This window comes from Terrapene carolina, unplaced genomic scaffold (assembly GCF_002925995.2).
Source record: "Terrapene carolina triunguis isolate 2854851 unplaced genomic scaffold, T_m_triunguis-2.0 Scaffold96, whole genome shotgun sequence".
In the NCBI taxonomy this organism is placed as follows: domain Eukaryota; kingdom Metazoa; phylum Chordata; order Testudines; family Emydidae; genus Terrapene; species Terrapene triunguis.
In genome coordinates, this window is record NW_020664447.1 from 12,792,797 (window position 1) to 12,815,711 (window position 22,915).

General features: G+C 40.4%; 1 protein-coding gene across 1 annotated transcript in view; it reads left to right on the plus strand.

Moving 5' to 3' along the window:
- The window catches only part of MPPED2 (metallophosphoesterase domain containing 2), a 131,570-nt gene that overhangs the window by 72,265 nt on the left and 36,390 nt on the right, over positions 1–22,915 (plus strand). Inside the window, exon 4 of the mRNA XM_024194937.2 lies at positions 5,965–6,190. Coding sequence (XP_024050705.1) covers positions 5,965–6,190 — 226 coding nt within the window. The remainder of the gene's footprint in view (positions 1–5,964; positions 6,191–22,915) is intronic.

Below are 22,915 nucleotides of genomic sequence, written 5' to 3' on the forward strand. Positions count from 1 at the left end.
CCTTCACACAAAACAGACTGGGTGTAAGGAGTATACTGAGGTCAGTCCCCTCAATCTCTCCTCTTGAAGTTGTTCCACTTTAATTCAATAATTGGGCAACAAAGAGTGAGACTCTGTAGCCAAGGAGGTAGGGCACTGACCTGACAGATCCCTGTTCAAATCCCTTCTCATCAGGCAAAGCAGGGACTTGAACTACTAGTCTCCCACATCCTGGTTGAGTATCCTAACAACTGGGCTAAAGGGAGCTTCTCCTCCTCCTGTTTTGGCAACCTCTGAAAGTGCCTCCTGGATCAGGCTTCACAGGCAAGTTAAGCAGAGGAATGCCTGCCTTCCCCCAGTTCATGGATTGCACTGGGATTTAGGCAGGAGATAGATGTCCGGACACCGAGAGTGAAGTAGCAGTGTGCATGCTGTGATGCTTTCTGGGGATACTCAGAGTTGTGACGTACCTCACTTGTACTTGCTCTTAGTGTCAGGAAGCCTTTCTGTGCTTACCGTGGATGAGCTCCCCAACTCCACCAACCTCTGGCAACACAAGCACTCCCCTCTAGGCCACCACAGGCCCCACTCTCTCTTTACAGGTTAGCGATAGGGCACACTCCAATCCCCGAGTGCTCCAAGCGTCTCCCAGTTCCTGATCCACTGGATGGTCACAGAATTCCTAGGTCCTCTGTTCACAAAGGAACAGTACATCATAGCTTACCAGTTACAGTATGGAACACAGTTCTGCTTAACACACAGCACTGAGATTTGTTTATAGAGAAAACAAGTAGAAGTTTATTTAACAAAGAACAGGGATTCAAATGATAGCAAGCAGAAATACTGGCAACGAAGGGTTACATATGAAATGAAATCGTAACACGTGTACTAGAGCCTAAACTTAACTAATAGGACATTGTTCTGTCATAAGAGCAAAACCTCACCCAAAATCCTTCCAGCCTATTACAGCCAGGGTTGGCTGTGATCTTCCACTCACGAAGCAAGCCCACTGTCAGCTTACTTCCTAAGTGAAAGATATCAGGGTATCTCTCTGCAACCCTAGATACGGCAAAACAGTCCTTTGATCTTTATTCATAAACCAGACACTCTCCTGCTGTGTGTTCCTTCCTATAGCTTTAGCAATCTCTTGTCAATTTCTCAATGTTGATTAGCTGAGGGGCTTAGTATGTAAATAGATATCTATTGTGAGGTATACGATACTCAGTTTGCATATAACCAGACAGATAAGCGTCTTATCGGAAAGGAACATGTTTTTCACCTTCTGGTGCCCTGCTTTAACTTTCATACCTTAAGAACTTATTCTTCAGTATAGGCAAGTACCTCCTTTAATATTATCCTTATATACATGTTGCAGTGGTTATGCCAACCAGTGTGTTACTGGATCTCAGTAGAGATTTCATATGCCTTTGTTGAATTATTATGCATATAACTGACCCGAGGGATCCCTGTAAAACTCTGTGCACACCCATGCCCTCTGCCAGTATCACAAATGCCCAGAGGCAGAAACATAGGTGCCTAGGGAACTTCTACTGCAAAAACGTAGGCACTGAGTGAGTTTAGGTGCAGAGTTAGGCAGCACCTGAGCAAGAGTTTTGTGGATTGCAGTGGAACCTAAAAATGGGACTTAGGCACCTGAATCTGGGGGGATAGGCACCTACGTACCTTTGTAGATTCAAACCTTAGCCTCTCTGTGGTTCAGTTCCCCATCTGTATAATGGGGATAATACTACTTCTCTCCCTCACAGGTGTGTTATGAGGATAAATACATTAAAGATTGTGAAGCACTTTGTGATCTACTGATGAAAAGCACAATATAAAAATAGGTATGCAAAATGAAGACTGAGCAGGGATATGATTGCTATCTATAGATACATTGGGGACGGGAGGTGGTAAACACCAGGGAGGGAGAAGTGCCATTTAAACTAAAGGACAGTGTTGGCACAACGGGCATGAACAAATTCATGCTAGAAATTAGAAGAAGGTTCTAACCATCACAGGAGCGAGGTTCTGGAACAATCTCCCAGTAGTAGCTGGGGCAAACAACCTCACTAGATTAAAGTTGGAGCTTGATAAATTTAAGAATGGGATTAAGTCCCAGGCAGACTGCAAAGAGCTACAAAAGGATCTCACAAAACTGGGTGACTGGGCAACAAAATGGCAAATGAAATTTAATGTTGATAAATGCAAAATAATGCACATTGGAAAACATAATTCTAACTATACATATACAATGATGGGGTCTAAATTAGTTGTTACCACTCAAAAAAGAGATCTTGGAGTCATTGTGGATAGTTCTCTGAAATCATCCACTCAATGTGCAGCAGCAGTCAAAAAAGCGAACGGAACGTTGGCAATCATCAAGAAAAGGATAGATAAGACAGAAAATATCATATGGCCTCTATATAAATCCATGATACACCCACACCTTGAATACTGCGTGCAGATGTGGTTGCCCCATCTCAAAAAAGATATATTGGAATTGGAAAAGGTTCAGAATAGGGCAACAAAAATGATTAGGGGTATGGAATGACTTCCGTATGAGGAGAGATTAATAAGACTGGGACTTTTCAGCTTGGAAAAGAGGCGACTAAGGGGAGATATGATAGAGGTCTATAAAATCATGAGTGGTATGGAGAAAGTAAATAAGGAAGTGTTATTTACTCCTTCTCATAATACAAGAACAAGGGTCCACCAAATGAAATTAATAGGTAGGAGGTTTAAAACAAACACAAGAAAGTATGTTTTCACGCAGTGCACTGTCAACCTCTGGAATTCCTTGCCAGAGGGTGTTGTGAAGGCCAATACTATAACGGGGTTCAAAAGGGAGCTAGATAGATTCATGGAAGATAGGTCCATCAATGGCTATTAGCCAGGATGGGCAGGAATGGTGTCCCTAGCCCAGTGGCGGATTAATAATTTTGCCGCCCCTAGACCGGGAAATAATTGCTGCCCTGGCCCCGCCCTGACTCCGCCCTTTTCCCGCCCCCATTCCAACCCCCTCCCCAAAGTCCCCGCCCCAAGTCCGCCCCCTCCCTTCCCCTATTGGATCCCTTCCCCAAATCCCCGCCCCCAGCCCCGCCTCTTCCCCCAGCGCGTGGCGTTCCCCCTCCTCCCCCCTCCCTCCCTGCCCCGCGAAACAGCTGTTTCGCGGCGTAAGCGCTGGGAGGGGAGAGAAACAGGACGCTGCGGCAAGCTTGCAGAGGAGGCGGAGGTGAGCTGGAGCAGGGGGGCGGGGCGCGGAGGGGAGCTTCCGCCCCTGAAAATTTGCCGCCCTAGGCCTAGGCCTTGTCGGCCTAGGCAATAATATGGCGCTGCCTTAGCCTCTGTTTGCCAGAAGCTGGGATTGGGTGACGGGGCATGGATCACTTGATAACCTTTCTGTTCATTCCCTTTGGGGCACCTGCCATTGGCCACTGTCAGAGGACAGGTTACTGGGCTAGATGGACCTTTGGTCTGACCCAGTATGGCCGTTCTTATGTTCTTATATGACGGGGTTACTTGTGACAGCAGGGGTCAGGACTTCATGACCGAACATGTCCCTTCCAGTCATTTGTTTGTGACTTTGCCATTAACTTACAGGATCAAGCCCTTTGTTAGTTTCCCCTCGTCCTTTTGGGCTTATGCACATGTATATCATTCCATTTATAAACTCATACAACAGTGATTGAGTTGCAGTTTGTCTGCTGTGTTCGGCATGACTAAACAGGGAACTCTCCAGCTTGGGATGTTTGTTTGGCTCAAGAAAAATTTGTCTTGAAGTAAAATGTACAGCTTTTCATTAGGCATGAGCTCAGTGGTATGCTAATTTTAAAGTATCTTATTAAACTAAATGGGAAAACGTAAAACCTGGTCATTTATCCAGAATGTGGCTGGAAGTTTTCTCCACTGAAGTTAGCAAATATTGATACTTGGCAGAAACCTGGTTTTAACGTCGCTATCCAGCTTCTCTTGAGAATTTCACAAAATCTAGCTTTGCGGGGATTCATAATTGTGACAAGTGTATCAGATTTCATGCCGGTGGTATCTTTTCTGTTTCCTGAGAGAGAAGAAAATAGCAATTTTACCTTGTGCCCAGGAGTCACAGAGAGCAGGAATTGTAGGTACCTATTATTCCTAGTTTTTAAATAAAATGAATTGCAGAGCAGCATGTGACAGAGATGGGAAAGAGGGAGGCGGGAATGGGGCATAAACTGCAGAGGAGTGACAAATGCCCAATAGCATCTCCCCCAGCTTTTAGTCTAATGCAGCACCACAGAGAGTTATTAATATGTATGATCTGCATTTTGTTAAGACATTAGGAATCTATGAAGATGTCTAGTGTTTGGGAGGGGAAGGGTCCTAGCTTTTTATTTTTCTACCCAGAGTTAACGAATTTTGATCAGGAAATGTTTGCATAAAAATCCTGCCGAACTCCCATTTCCTTGCCATCAATATTGAAAGGGAGAGAATTTTCACTCTTTCCCCATAAGCCTCAGTGGGGTAAAGTTAGTCAGACTATCACAAACATTTCTCTAATTATTTTTTCAAGTAAGCTTTTTGATTTGCAAACCAAATTTTGCAATAGGAAAGTTGTGTGTGTTTATGGGGGATAGTGCTGGCAAGAAAACATAGAGCCCAATCCTGTATTCCTTCAGTGCGAGCTTCAGGAGTGCAAAGACTAAAGAATTGGGGCTGTAGTGTCCTTATTAGAATAGTATTCATAAGTATAGAATATTAGTCTTTCCTTCACAGTTTGTACAACCAAATAGGGCCAAGAACAGTAAGAAGCAGTGGCTATCTAATCCATGGTATTTGTAAGGAACCAATCACCTTTGTGAAATCATTCCCTTAGTGATCATTAGGAACACGCACTAAACTAAATGAGTTTCTATAAGAGAAGAAAGATGGCTTGTGGTTAAGGCGCTGCATTTGGACTGGAGATCAGAGGCCAATTCCCAGCTCTAACAGTTTTCTGTGTGATTTTTGGCGAGCCGCTTTGAATCAGATTTTTTTAAAAGAATTCAGCTTTTGTTAGGGCACTGAAATAAATGACCTTATTTTCAACATTTTTTTTTGCTTTGTTTTTTTAAAATCTGGCACCAACTGGGGGTACTGAACCCTTGAAAATCTGTCCCTATGGGCCGGTCCCATTGACTTCAGTGAGCTTTGGATTAAGCCTTTAGGAAATACTGTTATCCCCATTTTACAGATAGGCTCTCTGTGCCTCAGTTCCTTTCTCCCACCCTTTATCTGTCTTGTCCATTTAGCTTGTAAGCCCTTCCAGGTAATGACTGTCTCTTACCATATGCTTATAGAGCATCTATCTCAGGGTGGAGCCCTGATCTCAATTAGGCGCTACCATAACACAAATAATAATAATAATTAATAATAAAATGAGAGTCCATCATAAGTGGACTGGTACTGTGTAGAACAGGGTAGAGCATGGGAATAAATTGCTTAATGGGTATTTCGGCATCCTTAAACTCTCGTAAAATATACCTTTAATAAGTAATCCTACCTAATATATACACAGTGTAGAGCCTTTCCTTTGAGCACTTCACAAACATTCATTCGTTATGTCTCACTGCATACTAGACTGGAACCCAGGACTGCTGACGTCCAGCTAGTCCCATGTACTAACAGGTAGTATGCCAGATGTTCAGAGCTGTTGTAGCTCCATTCAAGCCTGTGGAGCTGAGGTGATTTACACCAGCTGAGGATCTGTCTGCATGCCTGCCAGCTTGTTGTGTTTCATTTTGCAGTACATGCCTTTGGTTATGACATTTCTTTGTGTGACATTACTTTACATCTTAACAAAATTTCATTCAGAGAAAAAGCAGCAGCATTAATAACGTTCGCTGCCCATGGAGATACACACGGATCCTGTGTATTTCATTCTGTCAGTGTTAGCTGTCTACTTATTTTGCCGGCTATGCTGGTGTGGGAAGCAAATGTGCTAATTAAGTGCTCTTTTTGTTATTTCAGGAAGCCTGCCATATGAATATAAAATAGTGATTGCTGGGAATCATGAACTGACATTTGATAAGGAATTCATGGCAGACCTTGTTAAACAGGATTACTACCGCTTTCCCTCTGTGTCCAAATTGAAACCAGAGGACTTTGACAATGTTCAGTCACTCCTGACAAACAGTATTTACTTGCAAGATTCAGAGGTAACAGTTAAAGGATTCCGAATATACGGTGCCCCATGGTAAGTCCCCATTTAAACTTTCTGTGCTTATATTTGTTTTTTCAACCACAGCAAGAGTTACTGCCATTGAAAATGCAATGAGTCCCGCTTTGTTGTGCTGCTGTGCAGAACCGTACTGTATCTTTAAGTAAACCTTGTATTGTGAACAGCTATGAAAACACAGACCGTGTTGTTTTAATTGTAGTGGTAAAGATTTTATGCAGCAAGAGAAACATAATTATTTGTTTGTGTGAGTGAGAGAGTGAGCAGAGCAAGAAAAGAAGAGCTGTGATCTATATCCATTATAGATGTTTGATTACTGGAAACTCGTGGACAAATTCTGCTCTTCTCTGTATCCATGTAGTTCCCATGAATTCAATGGGCTAGCATAGGTGTCAGCAAGGGCAGAATTCAGTCCCTAAAACCTGAGTCTCCACTGCCTTGTGTGTTGTGTAGTCATTTACACTTCTAAAAACTTAGATCAGTATGGTACCATTTTAAAGTTGGTGCCTTAATCTCTATTTTTTTTATCTTGCTACTGAGGAATACTGAAAATTTGTCTGTTCTTTTTTGTTATCAAAATTTTGATAATTAGACTTTGAGCCTAATTCTGACCTCAGTGACACCACTGTAAGTCCATTGCTATCAGTGTTGCTCTTGACTGACACTAGTGTGAGAGAGATCAGAGTTGAGGCCCTGTGCTGAACAAACTCAGGAAGATGCTGACTATAGCTGTCTACAGTTCTGTACTGAAGATACCTTGAACTGAGTTTTTAAAATGCCACCTCCTTTATCTGACCGCTATTCTTTCAATCTGTTGTCACATCACATTGCCTGGCTATTTAGATGTAGGATCTTGGTACTTCTTGAATTCAGTTAGCACAGTAAGGAAAACTGTTATGCCTATGCCACAAAATTGAGTCTCAGGGATGTTAATAATTGTTAAATATGTAGGAATTATAATAGTAACCTCTATGTCGATTTAGCTGATTAGATATTAGTGTGCATCCTCTAGCATGGACTTAATATAGGTATATCATGTAACTCAGTGATACCAGATTCACTTTAAATGAGAGACTAGGGGTTCTTTTGCACCAAAGAATGGGGCTACTTTATGTGCATTTCTGCAGTTGCTTCTTATGCGCATTTGAGAAGATCTCTCCCTTGCTCACCTGGACAGTGCTGCTTAGCAATTTATAGGCAGCACATTTGCTCAGTTACTCTCTGGTGGTGAAGTTCCTAGCAGTGTCCCTTGTACGGTCCACATGCAACAGTGCTGGCTACAGACGACCCAGGTGGGAAGGGAGAACTTTATAGACGTACTCTGTGTCCAATGCCCCTGACATAAACTACTGATTTTTTTTTATTCAAAAGTCATAGTCTTTCGCTTCTAGTTTAAATCAACTTGACACTACCTAGTTTTTAAAAAATACTCTTAGATTCACAGTGTCTGCTAATTGATAGAGATGGCCATAATTCAGGTAAAGAACATCTCTTAAAGACATTTCAAAGTCTTTTTTTTCTAAAGTAACCCATAGGTAGTTCACTGAAGAAGACAAGAGCACATAAAGGCCTTGGTAATGTAACATGGATTTGAGGCTGTTGCTGGAGGGCTAAAAGCTCTGTGAGCTCTCTGGAATGTTAACTGCAGATTACCATGGTGAACAGCTTCCTCCCTCATGTGTGAGCTCTAGACAGAAAGCTTGCAGTTTGCAGACAACCTCTGATGTTTGCAGACATCCTTTCATATTAGTATAGATGGGTTTTACTTAACCTAGATTAAGATTATTGCCACTGGAGAGACCAGAGAGGAAAATGTGGTCTACAGGCCTTGAGGAATGTCTTCTTGTGGGACCTGTGACTTGGTGTTTTACAATAGTGGACTCTATGATACACTTCCAGCACGTGTATAGATGTACTGATTTTTGGCTTTGTTTCCTGAACCCATAATGGTGACCCATGGCCTACTTTTTCCAACTGCATCCAGAAGTCTTAAAATTTTGCATATTGTATGTGTGAAGATAGAAAGTTTATTATGAAATATTAAGGGACAACTGATCAAGGAACAAAGGTTCTCCTAACCAGAGGCTCTGAGTGGTATAGATGACCTTCCCCATGCAGCACAAGCCATTGAACACTTAACTTTATTTCATAATGACCTGACTCCTTAGCCCATTGATCCTGGGATTTCCTTGTGCAAAACGCATGGATGGCAATGGATACTTTGCCAGAAAGGAAAGCTGAGCTCCATCCATCCTAGGACACTTCTCTAATCTCTCTTGAGCAAAGTCTGTAATTTGTGTCAAGTTGTGATGAATTGTGGTAAATATGTGTGTAGGGCAAGTGGGAATGAGAAAATTGAGATGAGACAACTACACCTCTACCTCGATATAACGCTGTCCTCAGGAGCCAAAAAATCTTACCGCGTTATAGGTGAAACCGCGTTATATCTAACTTGCTTTGATCCGCCGGAGTGAGCAGCCCCCCACCCCCCGAGCACTGCTTTACCGCGTTATATCAGAATTCGTGTTATATCTGGTCGCGTTATATCGGGGTAGAGATGTAGTTTAAATTCATGTAGCTCTTTAGGTTAATGAGTCTACTTATCTTGGTTTGGAAGATGCTGACTGCTGATGCTGAAATGGCAGCTTTCATCCCTTCCTCTTGTGTCAGCTACTGGGAAAGCATGAAATCCAATTAGATTTCTGCATTTTGTGTGGCTACTTCAGAGAAGGGAAAAGGTGCATCAGATGCACGAAGTCAGTTGTTCAAAATTTTACAGAGAGGAGACTGCTCCTTAATGATGGGAAAAGACTTTTTTAGCTTTTGTGCTCTTCTGGTATACCGCATTCTCCCCACCCTCCATACTTACCTGAGCTACTATCATAAATACAGATTACCCCAAAAGGAGGAAACCTCTGGGGTTTTTTATATGTCTGCTTACCTTAGTTAGGGTTTTTATCTACATATATAAAAATACACACACAATTCTGTCTCAGAGGTGGAACACAAGTGCATTAAACCAAAAGACACTCCAACCCTAAATTGAGCTAAGTTGGCAAGTTCGATTTATATGCATTTTAGATGATATTTCCAGAGGGAAAAATCCATGTTTGCTGATACAGCTAGTGGTTTTAATTTAAGAAGAGGAACCAAACTAAGAATAACATCTGCAATTCTGAGGGTTTCAGCCTGTCAGAGGTTTCTAAGAAGTAATTGCCATCAGACTGGGAAAACTGGTTATAAGTCATCTATCTATTTAGAAAATGTAAATTGCCAACTCGGTGTAGCTATGGGAAAGGAATGTCAGTCCATATTCATTACATGTTATTACTCATGGTACATCTGAAAGCTTTCTAAAGACCTAAGAGAATTCAAGTAGTGCCTCCTAACTTACAATTTATTAGAATTTGTATGTAGAAAATAACTTACAACACACAGGAGCATTCATGTGTATTTGCAATTGGAGAGTGCAGTGGAGCATATCAACAGTCTTTGAGGTGCAGAAAATTTGAATGTAGCCTGATGGGTCTGGGAGTATTAAATGGTATTAGCTGCAGAGATGTTGAAAGTGGAGCGCCAGCCCCTGAAAAGTGAAAGACTCCTCCTGAGCAAGGGTCGGACATGCTAAAGTTGCTCGTTGAACTCCTACTTTCAGAGACTGGGGATGTAACTGCCGTTTTCACACTCTAACTAGGAGACTGGTTGATGCACCTTGAAGAAATAACGTGGGTAAAGATTTTCCATTTAGTCTGTAGATAACAATCTACTTCTGCAATCTGCCTCCTTTCACTTCCTACTGTCGTTGCCCTCTGGAACTGGTTTAGTTAGTGGAGAAATATCTGATTGTATAGCTCCTTATGCAGGCAAGACCCCTAACGATTTCAACAGGAATATTACCTGTTTCAGAAGTACGAGTTTAGGTCTTAATAGCTAGCCAGTACAAAATAAATAAATAAATTTCGTTGAACTTTATAATTGATATTTAGTGATTTCACTCTTAAAACTCTTTAATTTCCACAGTCATAGGCCTCAGACATTGAGGTGTCCAGTAAAGAGGGCAGCGTGTAAAACTGTTTTTTTATGGATCTCCAGCATCTGAGCTGGGAAAATCCTTCCTCCTCCCAACAGGAACAGCTGCATTGTTCAGCAATATCCTGCACCTTTGTCAAGTTGTAGCTTGGTCAGGTCTCAAGAACAGAAACACAAAGCTGGCCTCCCAGTTGCTTTTAATGAATGCTAGTGGGTTTTTCCTATGTCCAGGAATTTGATCCATAGGGTGATCCAGAGGTCAGGAACAAACCGCTCACTATAGCTCACCCCTGAGACACAAAGGCTTTCATTTGCTTTTTTTAGTAACTCTGGAGGAAGTGCCTTAATTTTTTTTCAGAAGCAAAATTTTAATTGGCATAGATAATGTGACCTTGAAAAGGCCAAGAGAGGTTGAAAAACAGCACCACACAGTTCAGTCATCTCCTTTAAAATACAATATTTTTCTCCTCTGTGTGTGTGTGTGTGTTTAAATCTGGTGTAAAATTGCTGGATTCACACCATCATTTGGCCTAATTTTGCACATATTTCAGTAACAAGAGTTGAAACTAAGCATGTTTATTTCTCCACTGCATTTACAATTATATTTTAGTACAAATAGTTATTGGGTTGTTACAGCTTCCTTGTTCTGATCAGTGCTTTAATACTTTGTGTTTACTCTGTCAGAAAAGCATCAGATTTTTTTTCCAATTATAAGTTTTGTAATGCATCGTGGATTTTGCTGACATTCTTTAAGTTCTTGAAATAGCAAGCAAATTAACAGCAGATATTGAGTGTGAGGATTAGAAAACCAATTGGCAACTCACATGATAGGATTCAGATATACTGATGGGTAGAATGAGTCTCATTTCTTTTATTTTCATAGTCTTACTTGGTAATTAACTTGGGCCTAAAAAAAAAAGTGAAAAAGGAACAGAAATTGCCATGCTCAGCAATAAAGTTCCTCCTTGCTATTAGCACTGGGGAATAGAAAGGGAGATTGGAAAATTATATTGGTGCTGCACAGTCTTTCAGGAATTCCGGCATTTATTCAGTAGAAGTCAGCAGTTGAGAATAGTATTGGCAAAGAATAAGGTCTTCTGTGTGTGTGTTAAACAAATAGACACACTGCTGTAACGTGGTTGTGTTTAAAGGCACAGGCTCCTGTTTCATTTTTCTTGGCATTTGTCCTTCAGCTCTCTCATTATAAGATCGAAGAATGTATTCCCCCAGGTCTAGAATTACAGGGGAGTTGTTTATATTTTTGCCTCTTTGGGAGTGTCACAGATTTCTGTTCAGTTTCCCTGAGATCAAATTCACTTCTAACTTAGCCTCCATTTTTATTTTTAACAACAACAAATTAAAATGCAGATCATTTTAAAATGCATTGTCTCCTAACCGCTTTTAATAAGACTCCAGCCAGCAGCAAACTAGCCATTTTCAAAATGCTCTACCTCTAAACATTTGGCCAAATCATGTAGGGCTTATTCTGTTTACACTAGGACTTTACTTCAGTGGGAATGTTGCCTGACTAAGGAGTGAGTAAGTACTTGCAGAGAATGCAGTACTAGTGTAATTTACAGACCATGCCTGCTTGCAGATGACATGTTGCTGAAATGAAAAACCATTAACAACATTCCTTACACCTCTGTGTTTGTGTTGGTGTGTGGAAAGGATTTGGACTAATTATTAATCTCTTCACTGCTCCATGAGTGTTCAGTGAGTGGTCAACCAAATGACAAAGGTAGCATGCCACACGTCTAAGATTCCTTAAACATTTTCATGAAGCACAGTAGATGCTATACAAGAATTAGTGGAGACAGAATGTGCATCAGCTGCGGTGCTCCAGGGGTTAATAGATTACGGGAGACTGCTGTTCATAAGTGTGTATATGATCTGATCAAGAACAAAGTCATTATAAAATGAAAGCTGCACTTACAAAAACCACAAGCTGTGTGTGTGTGTGTGTGTAGATGCTTTTCTTCCAGTTGGCAGCTGTCCAGAAAAAGTTCCTTTTCCTCTTGCTGAGTGTTACAGCAGCACATGGGTCCACGTGGCATTTGTGCACAGTGGTACAAAGCGGTATCTCATTGAGCAGCTCAGAGCATTTGCGCCCACCAAGACGTTCAAGAGGAGCAGGCACTGCTTAGATTACTACAGATTCTGATTTTTCCACACCACCTCTATAAGGATCTGATCCTGAGAGGAGCTGAGCACCTCTGGAGAATATCAACTTCAGTGACTCAGGCTCAGAGGGGTCAGGCTGTGGGGTTAAAAATAGCAGCGTAGAGCCCAGGCTCCAGCCCGAGCCCAAACATCTACACTGCCATTTTTAACCCTACAGCCCAAGTCAGCTGACCCATGTTCTAAAATGTGGTGCTGCAGGTTTTTGATTACAGTGTAGCCATACCATGAGAGAGCTAGAGAGCAACTGAGTGCTTGGGGTCACAGTCAGTGTGGAGAAGAGCAACAGAAGAAAGATGAGAGGGAGGAGAACAATGCAGGCTGAGTGAGAAGCGGACTAGCAGGGGAATTGGGACCTAAGGGCTGGAAGAATCTATAAGTGGGGGCGGATCAAGAGTGTGCTGAATGGGGATACCACTACTGGGGGGCTGAGCACTGGAGAAACCAGCCAGCAAGACACTGGGATCATCAAGCCCAAGATGCTTGGGGAGACCCAGCCACTGAGGGCACCTGGGAAGCCAGAGGGACAGAGAGCAGAGCCTTCAGACCCAAACAATAGAGAGAATCAGTCAGTCTGGAATCAGAGGCTGGGCCTGACCAGCGGGAACCGAAGCCTTTAGGCCCAAGCAGCGGGTAGGCCCTGACCGTTGAAGGGGAGAAGAACCAGATAAGCATGAAAGCTCTGTCAGAAGTACAGCTATTGCAGAAGCTGACAAAGTGTGGTACAGTGCGAATGGCGGCAAAAGTTTCAATTAATCTTCTGTTGTGCTTCAGTTCAGCCACAAGAAGAGAAAGTTCCTACAAGCCAATTAGGTCAAAAATTGGTCATTTTAAAAAAATGCTCTTTTAGTTAGAAAATAGGAGTTAGGCTACCAATCATTTCAGACCCTGTAGAACAGGAAATGATTTTAGAAGTGTGATCTGAAATTAAAGTGATACTCGGGATTGTTTCTGGGAATTTGTGAGAGTCTCTCAAAATCAAGCCAGTTGTATCCATAAGAATGAAGGGTGGCTGCTAGATCACGTACAAAGGTTTACGAGTAGTAAAGGCTCATGCTTTTAGATCCAGAGGTCCTAAGTTGAATCCCTGTAGATGGACCCCTTCAGGAGTCTTCGCTGAGATGGAATTACCTGCTTCAGATCTACTTTCAATGAAAAGATGGCCATTAAAAGGTTCTTCAGACAGATTTAGTGGAGGAAACTGATATGCATGTAGTTTGCCAAGCCTCTTAGGTAGCTAGAAATAGAACTGGTCAATGAATTTTTTTCCCTTCCCACAAAAAAATTCAATCACAATAAAAACATACTCATTTTTGTTGAATTTTCCTCTGGACGTTTTTGGGTTTAAATCTAAAACTCACAAACAAAACTTCTTTGGTTAAGACCTGAACATTTTTGACCAAAACAGAATCTTTTATGAAAATACCTATTTAATCAAAAAGGCATTTTCTGTTAAAAACAAATTTTCCATTTAGTTTTTTTTTTTAAATCAGCTCTAGCTGCAAACCATCTGGAGAAAGTATTCATTCGATACCTAATCAGGAGGTGATCAGGGCCTGTATAGTAGGAATGTCAGAGAAGAAAAACTTGCGAGCAAAAGCCCCAATCCAGCAACACTCTTAAGCAGATGTTTATCCTTGCTACCATTTTGAGGCAATTGTTTGTGGCACTGGGCTGTGCACCTCATCAAATGCAGGATTTATAAGGGGAGGAGGGGGCGGTGTGAGCCTTTCATTCTCCTTTTCCTGGCACAGTTTTTAATACATCTTGTTTCCATACCCAACAAGAGACAACTGGGCACATAAGAAAAAAAGCCACAAGAAAGGAAACGTCTTTTCCTTCTTTCTTGGTATTCCATTTGGGGCTGCTTGGGATGGATCCAATATTCTGAACTGTAGAAGAATGCAGTAGATGGGCAAAATGCACGTTAACCTGAAAACTCTAGTTCTATGGTTTGCCCCAGTATATGGTAAACCAGAATTATGTGCGCCTGCAGTTATATTTTAGGTTTGTAGCAGTTTTTGTCTCCCTTGGCTGGTTGCTGATATAACTCTATAATTCATTTTAATGCAATTTATTCTGGAGAACAAATTTTCCCTTTCCCAAGCTAAACACCCTGTTCAACTAGCTATGTCAAGTTTATGAAAGACATTTTCTGGTCCTTTCATATGCCTAACTTTGAAAAGGTTTGAGCTTGTGAAAAGAGTTGGAAAAATGTAGAAATAATGTTAAAACCACATATATAAACCCCCACAATATAATTCACCACAAAATGTTTAATCTTTCTGTAGTTAAATGAATAAAAGAATGAGGGTAAAATCCTGGCCCTGTTCAAGTCAAATGGAGTTTTGCCATTGATTTCAGTGAAATGAGGTTTTCACACACAGATTTTACACCTCTAATGATGTGTGCAATGTAACATTTTCCTGTGTGCTCCAACTGCCCAGCATCCTAAACCAGCCACAAACTTTCATTTTCCTTTTTAACCTGGACCACTAAATTTCATGTTAAAACAAACAAAAATGCAACAAATGAATTTAAATAAAACGGAACAGAGAAATAAATTTGTTATATAGCCATTACATTTGTATACACATTGTATACAGGCCAAATTTACCTCCTAACTGAAGTTTGGTTTGATTTGTAAATAATGTAACAACGAAACTGACACTGAAAGCCTAAGCTTTTTCCCCAAGCTCAGCTGTATCGTAAGATTTTACCTTTAGAACCGTATCTGTCCCCGGTGCTAGTTCCTTCCGTCCCTCTCTTAGCTCCTCTTGTATCCTGACTGGAGTCAGCAAAATTTACCTCCCAAAATGACACAATGGTAAATATCTTGCATCTTTATGCAGGGTTCACAAACCTGACGTCAAAATGACTCGACAGAGGATCTTAGCATGTGTCACCATGATACGGTAACATTTTGAGTAATATTCATTCATTCCAAACCACAGCTCAGTGAGAGACACACACACATCCTGCAAACACACATGCACTGTCTGAGCTGTCACATGTGCTCTTCTGTCCATGGTTGTAATGGAAAAAAAAGTTTGGAGCTTGGAAGTGTCTGTTGAAATTAGCAAATGCCAAATGAAATGGAGATATTTCTACAGTAAAACTAGAGTAATTCATCATTCCCTTGAAAGATTTTGTTTCTGTGTTTTTAATCCTGGAGTTAAAGCACAGATTGATCATCCTGAGATATGTAGACTGATCAGCCTATTAGAACCGAGCCTCTTCAGCACGGAATTGTGATTCATGTATACAAGTGAAATACTGAGACTTGGCCCTGAAGATTTGTCTTTGGTTGATAAGTACTAACAATCAAACTACACAGTGTTCACCTTTCCTTATTCATATTCCAGTACTGTAACCTTCCTTATTCTCTTGTGCCTTTGTTCTATTAATCTACCAAACAGGGCTCGACTTGTGATTAGTCCTTAGAGCTTGTTTCTATTAATCAGTCTGCAAAACAAGTCTACTTGAATGATTTGGTGTAAGTGCTTAACGTGCTCTCTTCATCAGTCTATACACAGAGCTGCTAGGGATGGGTTGTGTTAAATGGGACTAAAATCTGTGATATCTGCTGCCATTTCTTTGTTTTTACATTTTGATTTTTATTGCTGTGGGATATTAGCAGGGGAAAAAATCATTTGAAAAGTCAGCTGAATTTTGTTTAAGTTGTTTAAGGAATATTTAAGTGACTACATGCTGGTAGAAAACTTGTGGAAGATTATCAACAACTGGAACAGTGTTCTATCACCACAAATTGATTTGTCAGTCATATCTTGAGTGAAAAGGACCCTCTCACATTCCAAAATGCAAGGCTCAGAATTCAAGTTTTTATAAAATAAAACGGGTAGATTTTAAAACCTACAATTTTTTTTTCTTCAAAAAAGCCTAGTGGTTGTTTAAAAATGCAGACATTCTCCTGCATTGGTGGAAAGCCAAATAAGCTAATATTTGAAAATGAGGAAGTCAAATGGATTATAAACGAAAAGTAAAACTCATCAGTAGTAATTTCATTGTTAAAAGTGAGTGAAATGCAGACATAAGAATGGCCATACTACTTCAGATCAATTGTCCATCTAGCCCACTATACTGTCTCTGATAGTGGCCAGTGCCAGATGCTTCAGGGAGAATGAACAGGGGCAGTTTCAAGTGATCCATTGTCCTCTGTCATCCAACTTCTGACAAATGGAGGTTTAGGGACACCCCGAAAATAGGGTTGCATCTCTGACCATTTTGGTAATACCTATTATACTTTTGGCCTTCACAGTATCCCCTGACAATGAGGTTGACTGTGTGTTTTGTGCAGAAGTTCTTCCTTTTGTTTGTTTTAAACCTGCTGCCTATTAATTTCATTGGGTGACCCTTAGTTCTTGTGTTATGTGAAGGGGTAAATAACACTTCCCTATTCACTCTCCACACCATACACAATTTTATAGACCTCTATCATGTTCTTCCTTAGTCGTCTCTTTTCTAAGCAGAACAGTCCCAGTCTTTTTAATCTCTTTTCATAAGGAAACTGTTCCATACTCCTAATCATTTTTGTTGCCCTTTTCCAATTCTAATATATCTTTTCTGAGATGGGGCGACTAGACCTGCATGCAATATTCAAGGTCTGGGTGTACCATGAATTTATATAATAGAATATCAGGGTTGGAAGGGTCCTCAGGAGGTCATCTAGTCTAACCCCCTGCTCAAAGCAGGCCCAATCCCCAGATCCCTAAATGGCCCCCTCAAGAATTGAACTCACAACCCTGGGTTTAGCAGGCTAATGCTCAAACCACTCAGCTATCCCTCCCCCCCATATAGTAGCATTATGATATTTTCTGTATGATTATCTATCCCTTTCCTTGTGGTTCTTAACGTTAGCTTTTTTGGACTGCCACTGCAACATTCAGTGAACGTTTTTAGAGAACTATCCACAATGACTACAAGATCTGTTTCTTGAGTGGTAATAGCTAATGGAAACTCCCTCATTTTGTATGTGTAGTTGAGATTATTTTTTCCAAGGTGCATTACTTTGCACTTATCAACATTGAATTTCACCTGTCATGTCACTGTTCACCCCTTTTCCCAATCATGAATATGTTGAACACTACAGGTTCCAATACATATCCTTGGGGGGCACCACTGATCACCTCTCTCCATTGTGAAAACTGTCTATTTATTCCTACCCTTTGTTTCCTATTTTTTAACCAGCTACTGATCCATGAGAGGACCTTTCCTTCCATGACTGCTTACTTTGCTTAAGAGCCTTTGGTGAGGGACCTTATCAAAGACTTTCTTAAAGTCCAATTATGCTGTACTGACTACATCACCCTTGTCCACAGGCATGTTGACATTCTCAAAGAATTCCAATAGATTGGTGAGGTATGATTTCCCTTCACATGATTTCTTCCCCAACGTATTGTGTGTATCTGTGCACTTGATAATTCTGTTCTTTACTATAGTTTCAACCAATATGCTTGGTACTGAAGTTAGGCTTACTGACCTGTAATTGCCCGGATCACTTCTGAAGCCTGTTTTTAAAAGCGGCATTACATTACCTACCCTCCAGTCATCTGGTACAGAAACTGACTTAAGTGACAGATTACATATCACAGTTAGTAGTTCTGCAACATTTGAGTTCCTTCAGAACTCTTGGGTGAATACCATCTGGTCCTGGTGACTTATTACTGTTTAATTTATCAGTTTGTTCCAAAACACCTCTATTAACGCCTCAATCTAGAACAGCTCCTCAGCTCTGTCACTTAAAAAGAATGGTTCCGGTGTGAGGATCTCCCCAACATTCTCTGCAGGGAAGAATTCATTTAGCTTCTCCAAAACGGTCTTGTCTTCCTCGAGTGCTCCTTTAGCCCCCTCAGTCATCCAGTTGCTCCATTGACTGTTTGGCTTCCTGCTTCTGATGTACTTTAAAAACTAACAGCAACAATTTTGTGTGTGTGCGTGTCCTTAGCTAGTTGCTCTTCAAATTCCTTCTTGGCTTACCTTACTACACTTTTGCATTTAACTTGCCAGAGTTTATGCCCCTTTCTCTCTTCCTCATCAGGGTTTGACTTCCAATTTCTAAGAGTCAAAAAGGCATTCTTAACTGTCTCTTACTCTTCTGTTTAGCTGTGGCGGCATTGTTTTAGTTCTCTTACTGTTTCTTTTGATTTGGGGTATATATTTAGTTTGAGTCTCATTATGGTGTTTTTCAGTAGTCTTCATACATTTTGCAGCCATTTTGCCCTTGTAATTGTTCCTTTTAATTTACATTCAACTAGCTTCCTCATTTTTTTAGAGGTTGTGGTAGGTTTCTTTGGCATACTTTCCCCTACAAGGATGTTTAAATTTAATTACATTATGATCACTATTACCAAGCAGTTCAGCTATAGGCATCTCTGGGACTAGATCCTGGGTCCTATTTAGGACTAAATCAAGAATTACCACCCCCCCCCAAAGGGTTCCAGAAGTAGCTGCTCTCGGAAGCAACCATTTATGGGGTCTAGAAATTTTATCTCTGCATCCCTCCCTGAGGTGACAAATACCCAGTCAATATGAGGATAGTTGAAATCCCCCATTATTGCGTTTTGTGCCTTTGTAGCTGCTCTAATCTCTCTGAGCATTTCACAGTCACAGACACCATCCTGGTGAGGTGGTTGGTAGTATATTCCTACTGCTATATTATTATTATTCAAGCATGGAATTTCTTTCCATAGAGATTCTTTATTATAGTTTGATTCATTTAAGATTTTTACTATATTTGACTCTGCTTTCTTTCACATACAGTGCCACTCCCCCATCAGCATGATCTACTCATTCCTATATATTTTATACCCCTGGTATTACTGTGTCCCATTTATTATTATCGTACCACCTAGGGTATCCAGATGTCCCGATTTTATAGGGACCGTCCAGATATTTGGGGCTTTGTCTTATATAGGCTCCTATTACCGCCCCTGCCCCGTGCCGATTTTTTTATACTTGCTGCTAGTCACCCTAGTACCACCAAGTTTCGACAATGCCTATTACATCAATATCCTCATTTAATGCCAAGCCACTCTAGTTCACCCATCTTAGTATTTAGACTTCTACCATTTATTTGTACTTGTATATTTTGTCAGTATTCAGTTGTTTGCCTTCATGTGTTATATTTAAATAGGACTCATTCACAATTGACTGTGCCTCATTAGCTCCTACCTGTACTTGGCCAACTTCTTTCCTATCCTCTTTATTAGGATATAGAGTTCCCCCTTTAGTAAGTTCCAACCCTAAGGGGTATAAATAATAAACCAGCAACATAAATGGTAAAAAATAAATTAGCTATTTAGATTAATTTCAGTATATCAGGTATTATTAACTATATAGAAAAATGTAATAAGTATGATCTGATGTTTATCATGACAATGTCATTTAAGGATATTTTAAAAAGAACAATTTTTATTTCAGGAAAGGTCTTTCTTAATTTAAACTAAGGAATTATCTGTCCAATTCAATATGGGATTTAATCCATGCAAAATGAAAATATGTTTTAAAATACATATCAGAAAGAGCATGCCAGAACTCCTGTTAATCAGCCATTTGTTGTTGATTTTTAAAGTTTTACCTTTCTGGTTTTATGATGTATTTGTTTGTTTAATTTAAATTCTGTCATTGAACAAAATTTCTGAGGCTGATATGGCTGGATTGCTGTCTGTAAAGAAAATCAGCAGTGATACAGCAGGGTTTGCATCAGCTGAGTTGCTGATCTCTCGCTGTGTATATGGCTAGTTTTTCCTCTATTTTTATGGAATGCAGGCAGAACTCTTGATCCATTTTCATTGGTACACAAGCTTGAATTTTTCACTCCTCACACAAAATGGACCCGATCCTGCTCCCAGTCAAGTCAGTGGCTGAACTCCCATTGGCTGTAACAGGGGGCATGATTGGGCCCATTATCACTTTGCATCATGACTCAACTGCTAATTTGAAAGGCTGTGTGTCTCCTCACCCCCAGATACTAGCTGCTTCATCAGGCTCTGTTTTGTCCAGTTTGACCTTTCATGGCCTACAGAACACAGTTAAATACCAACACCCCTATTTGACACAGTCCAGACATAATTCCTTCAGTGCATATCTTATCAGGATCTGCTACTGAGATGAATAGTTGAGTGGCCTATGTGCACCCAGTAACCTGCTTCGTAGCAATTAAGAGGAATGGGTTCCAAAGTGTATTGTTCTTTAAACACGTCTTTCACATTATTTATTTTTTTCCTGTTGGTTAAGGATTTCTCCACTAGTTACATTGTTGGTTTTTCCTGGTGTGAATTAGGCGTATATTAGCAGTACTTAAAATCGGGAAGCCTGGGTAACATGTTACGGGCTTGCAAAACAATAATAATAATTTAACAAAAAAGAAAATTAATAAACAGAATAATTAATTACTAGAAAGAAAAATACCCAAACCATTAAATACTAAGTGTAGTCACCTTCCACTCAAGCTGTTAGGAAGCCGCTGGTGTGCAGATTTTCATTTATTGTACTTATTAGGAATTCAGAAGAAATAAACCCCAAAACATGGTTTTGTATCTTTCTTTTTGGTCATTTCATTTTCACTAGCTTTATCTACAGATTTTATTTGATCATTTCCCCAGCTATCAGAGAAATTGCTCTTCCTGCATTGATTCATTTCGACCCACGTCTGGAAGGCAGAGAGAATCAAATTAACTAATATTTTACTTTTGCATGTGATTAATGCTAATGCTTACAAAGAAGAAAATACTTTTCCATGATTTAATTTCCATTCTCTAGTTGATTCTCAGTGATTTAATTTTGCAGAGGTTTGTCTCTCTGCTTATTGTCTTTGGAGCTCATATCATGGAATCATAGAAATTATAGCTGGAAGAGCCCTATTAAGTCATCCTGCTAGTGTAGGATTGTTCCCTGGACTATTCTTGAGTGCTGTGTCCATTTTAAATAACTCAAGCACTGGGTCTTTAACCATTTCCTCGTGGAGACTGTTCCTCAGTTTATTAGATGTTTACTGATGGGCAATTTTATTTGATATTCAACCTACACTTTTCATTCTTTTACTCCAAGTTTTATACCCACATTGGTCCGCCTAAACAATTCCTTTTCCTTGTGGTGTGTTTACTCTTCAAGTACCTCGTTTATTATACATGTGTAATTCTCAAGAATTAAATATGTATAGACAGGTTATTTATAAGTACTTGAAGAGGGTAAATCCTCCTCCCTTTGTTTCTGTTGCTCCTCTGTATATTCCCTCATTTTTAATAATCTTTTATTGAGAGGCTCAGAACCAAAACACAGTACTCCAGGTGCAATTTTGCCAGTGTGATATATGTTGAGAGAGATCCTTAGCTAGATGGATCGCTGGTTTGTTCTGGTGTAGCAATGCATATGTTTCAGTACTCCAATAGAGAGGAGCAACCTAGGATCTCACTGCACTCTGCTGTGATGCCTCTGCAGCTCCAAATCACTTTCGCTTGTCATAGTGCAAGCTCATACATATTTTGCTATCAACTATTTCACCTCAGTCTTTTTTGGCTTATCTGCTTTCCAGGTTTCTCCCAATAAATATCGATATTTTGGATTGTTTTTCCCTCAGATGTATCAGGTTGTCTTTCTCCATGAATAATCCCATTTTGTTGTTTCCTCCCCATATTTTTAACCTCTAGGTCCTTTTTGCATGATTTCTCTCTGCTTTGTTGTGCTTGTAACACCTCCTAATGTATTACAATCTGTGAATTTAATTAATGTGCTGTTTATCCCTTCTTCCAAATCATTAATAAAGATGTTAAGTAAAACTGATCCTAATACCAGTCCCCACAGCAATCCACTGAGCACCTCCCCCACATCACTTCAATCCCTTTGTTTATGGCCCTAAAGCCACAGTTCAATCCATGTGACAGTCCTCATATCTAAGCCAGTTTGAGTTCATTTTTTGAGAGTACTGAAGTCCACTCTTCATAATTTATTTAAAAAATAAGTTTAGCTGTAATCCATGTGTCTTTTGTAAACCTAAGCTGTTTAACACATATGGTTCTGTTATCTTTTAGAATATGATTGCACCTTTTTTTCAGCACTGAATTTAGACCAACTATTTGGTAATTTTCAGATTCATTCCTTAATTTGTATTTGGAGATCAATACTGCATTTGTTTTGTTTTTTTCAGTCCTCTAGGTTCTCCATTTCTCTGATTTCAAAATAACTGCTCTGATTCATACAGTGTATTTGTAACTGATTTATAGAATTTTGAGATGCATATCATCCAAGCCAGAGATATTCACTATCTCCAAGCATTCCCATAGCTGTTTGTTAACATGGCAAGCTTTGTTTAGGGTTACCATACGTCCGGATTTTCCCGGACATGTCCGGCTTTTGGGGGCTCAAATCCCCGTCCGGGGGGAAATCCCCAAAAGCCGGGCATGTCCGGGAAAATCGGGAGGGAGGGAGGGCTCGGCCGGGGTCGCGGGCATGGTGCCGGGCCGGGTGCGCAGTGCCGGGCCGGGGGCCAGGCCGGGCCAGGAGCCGGGGTCGCAG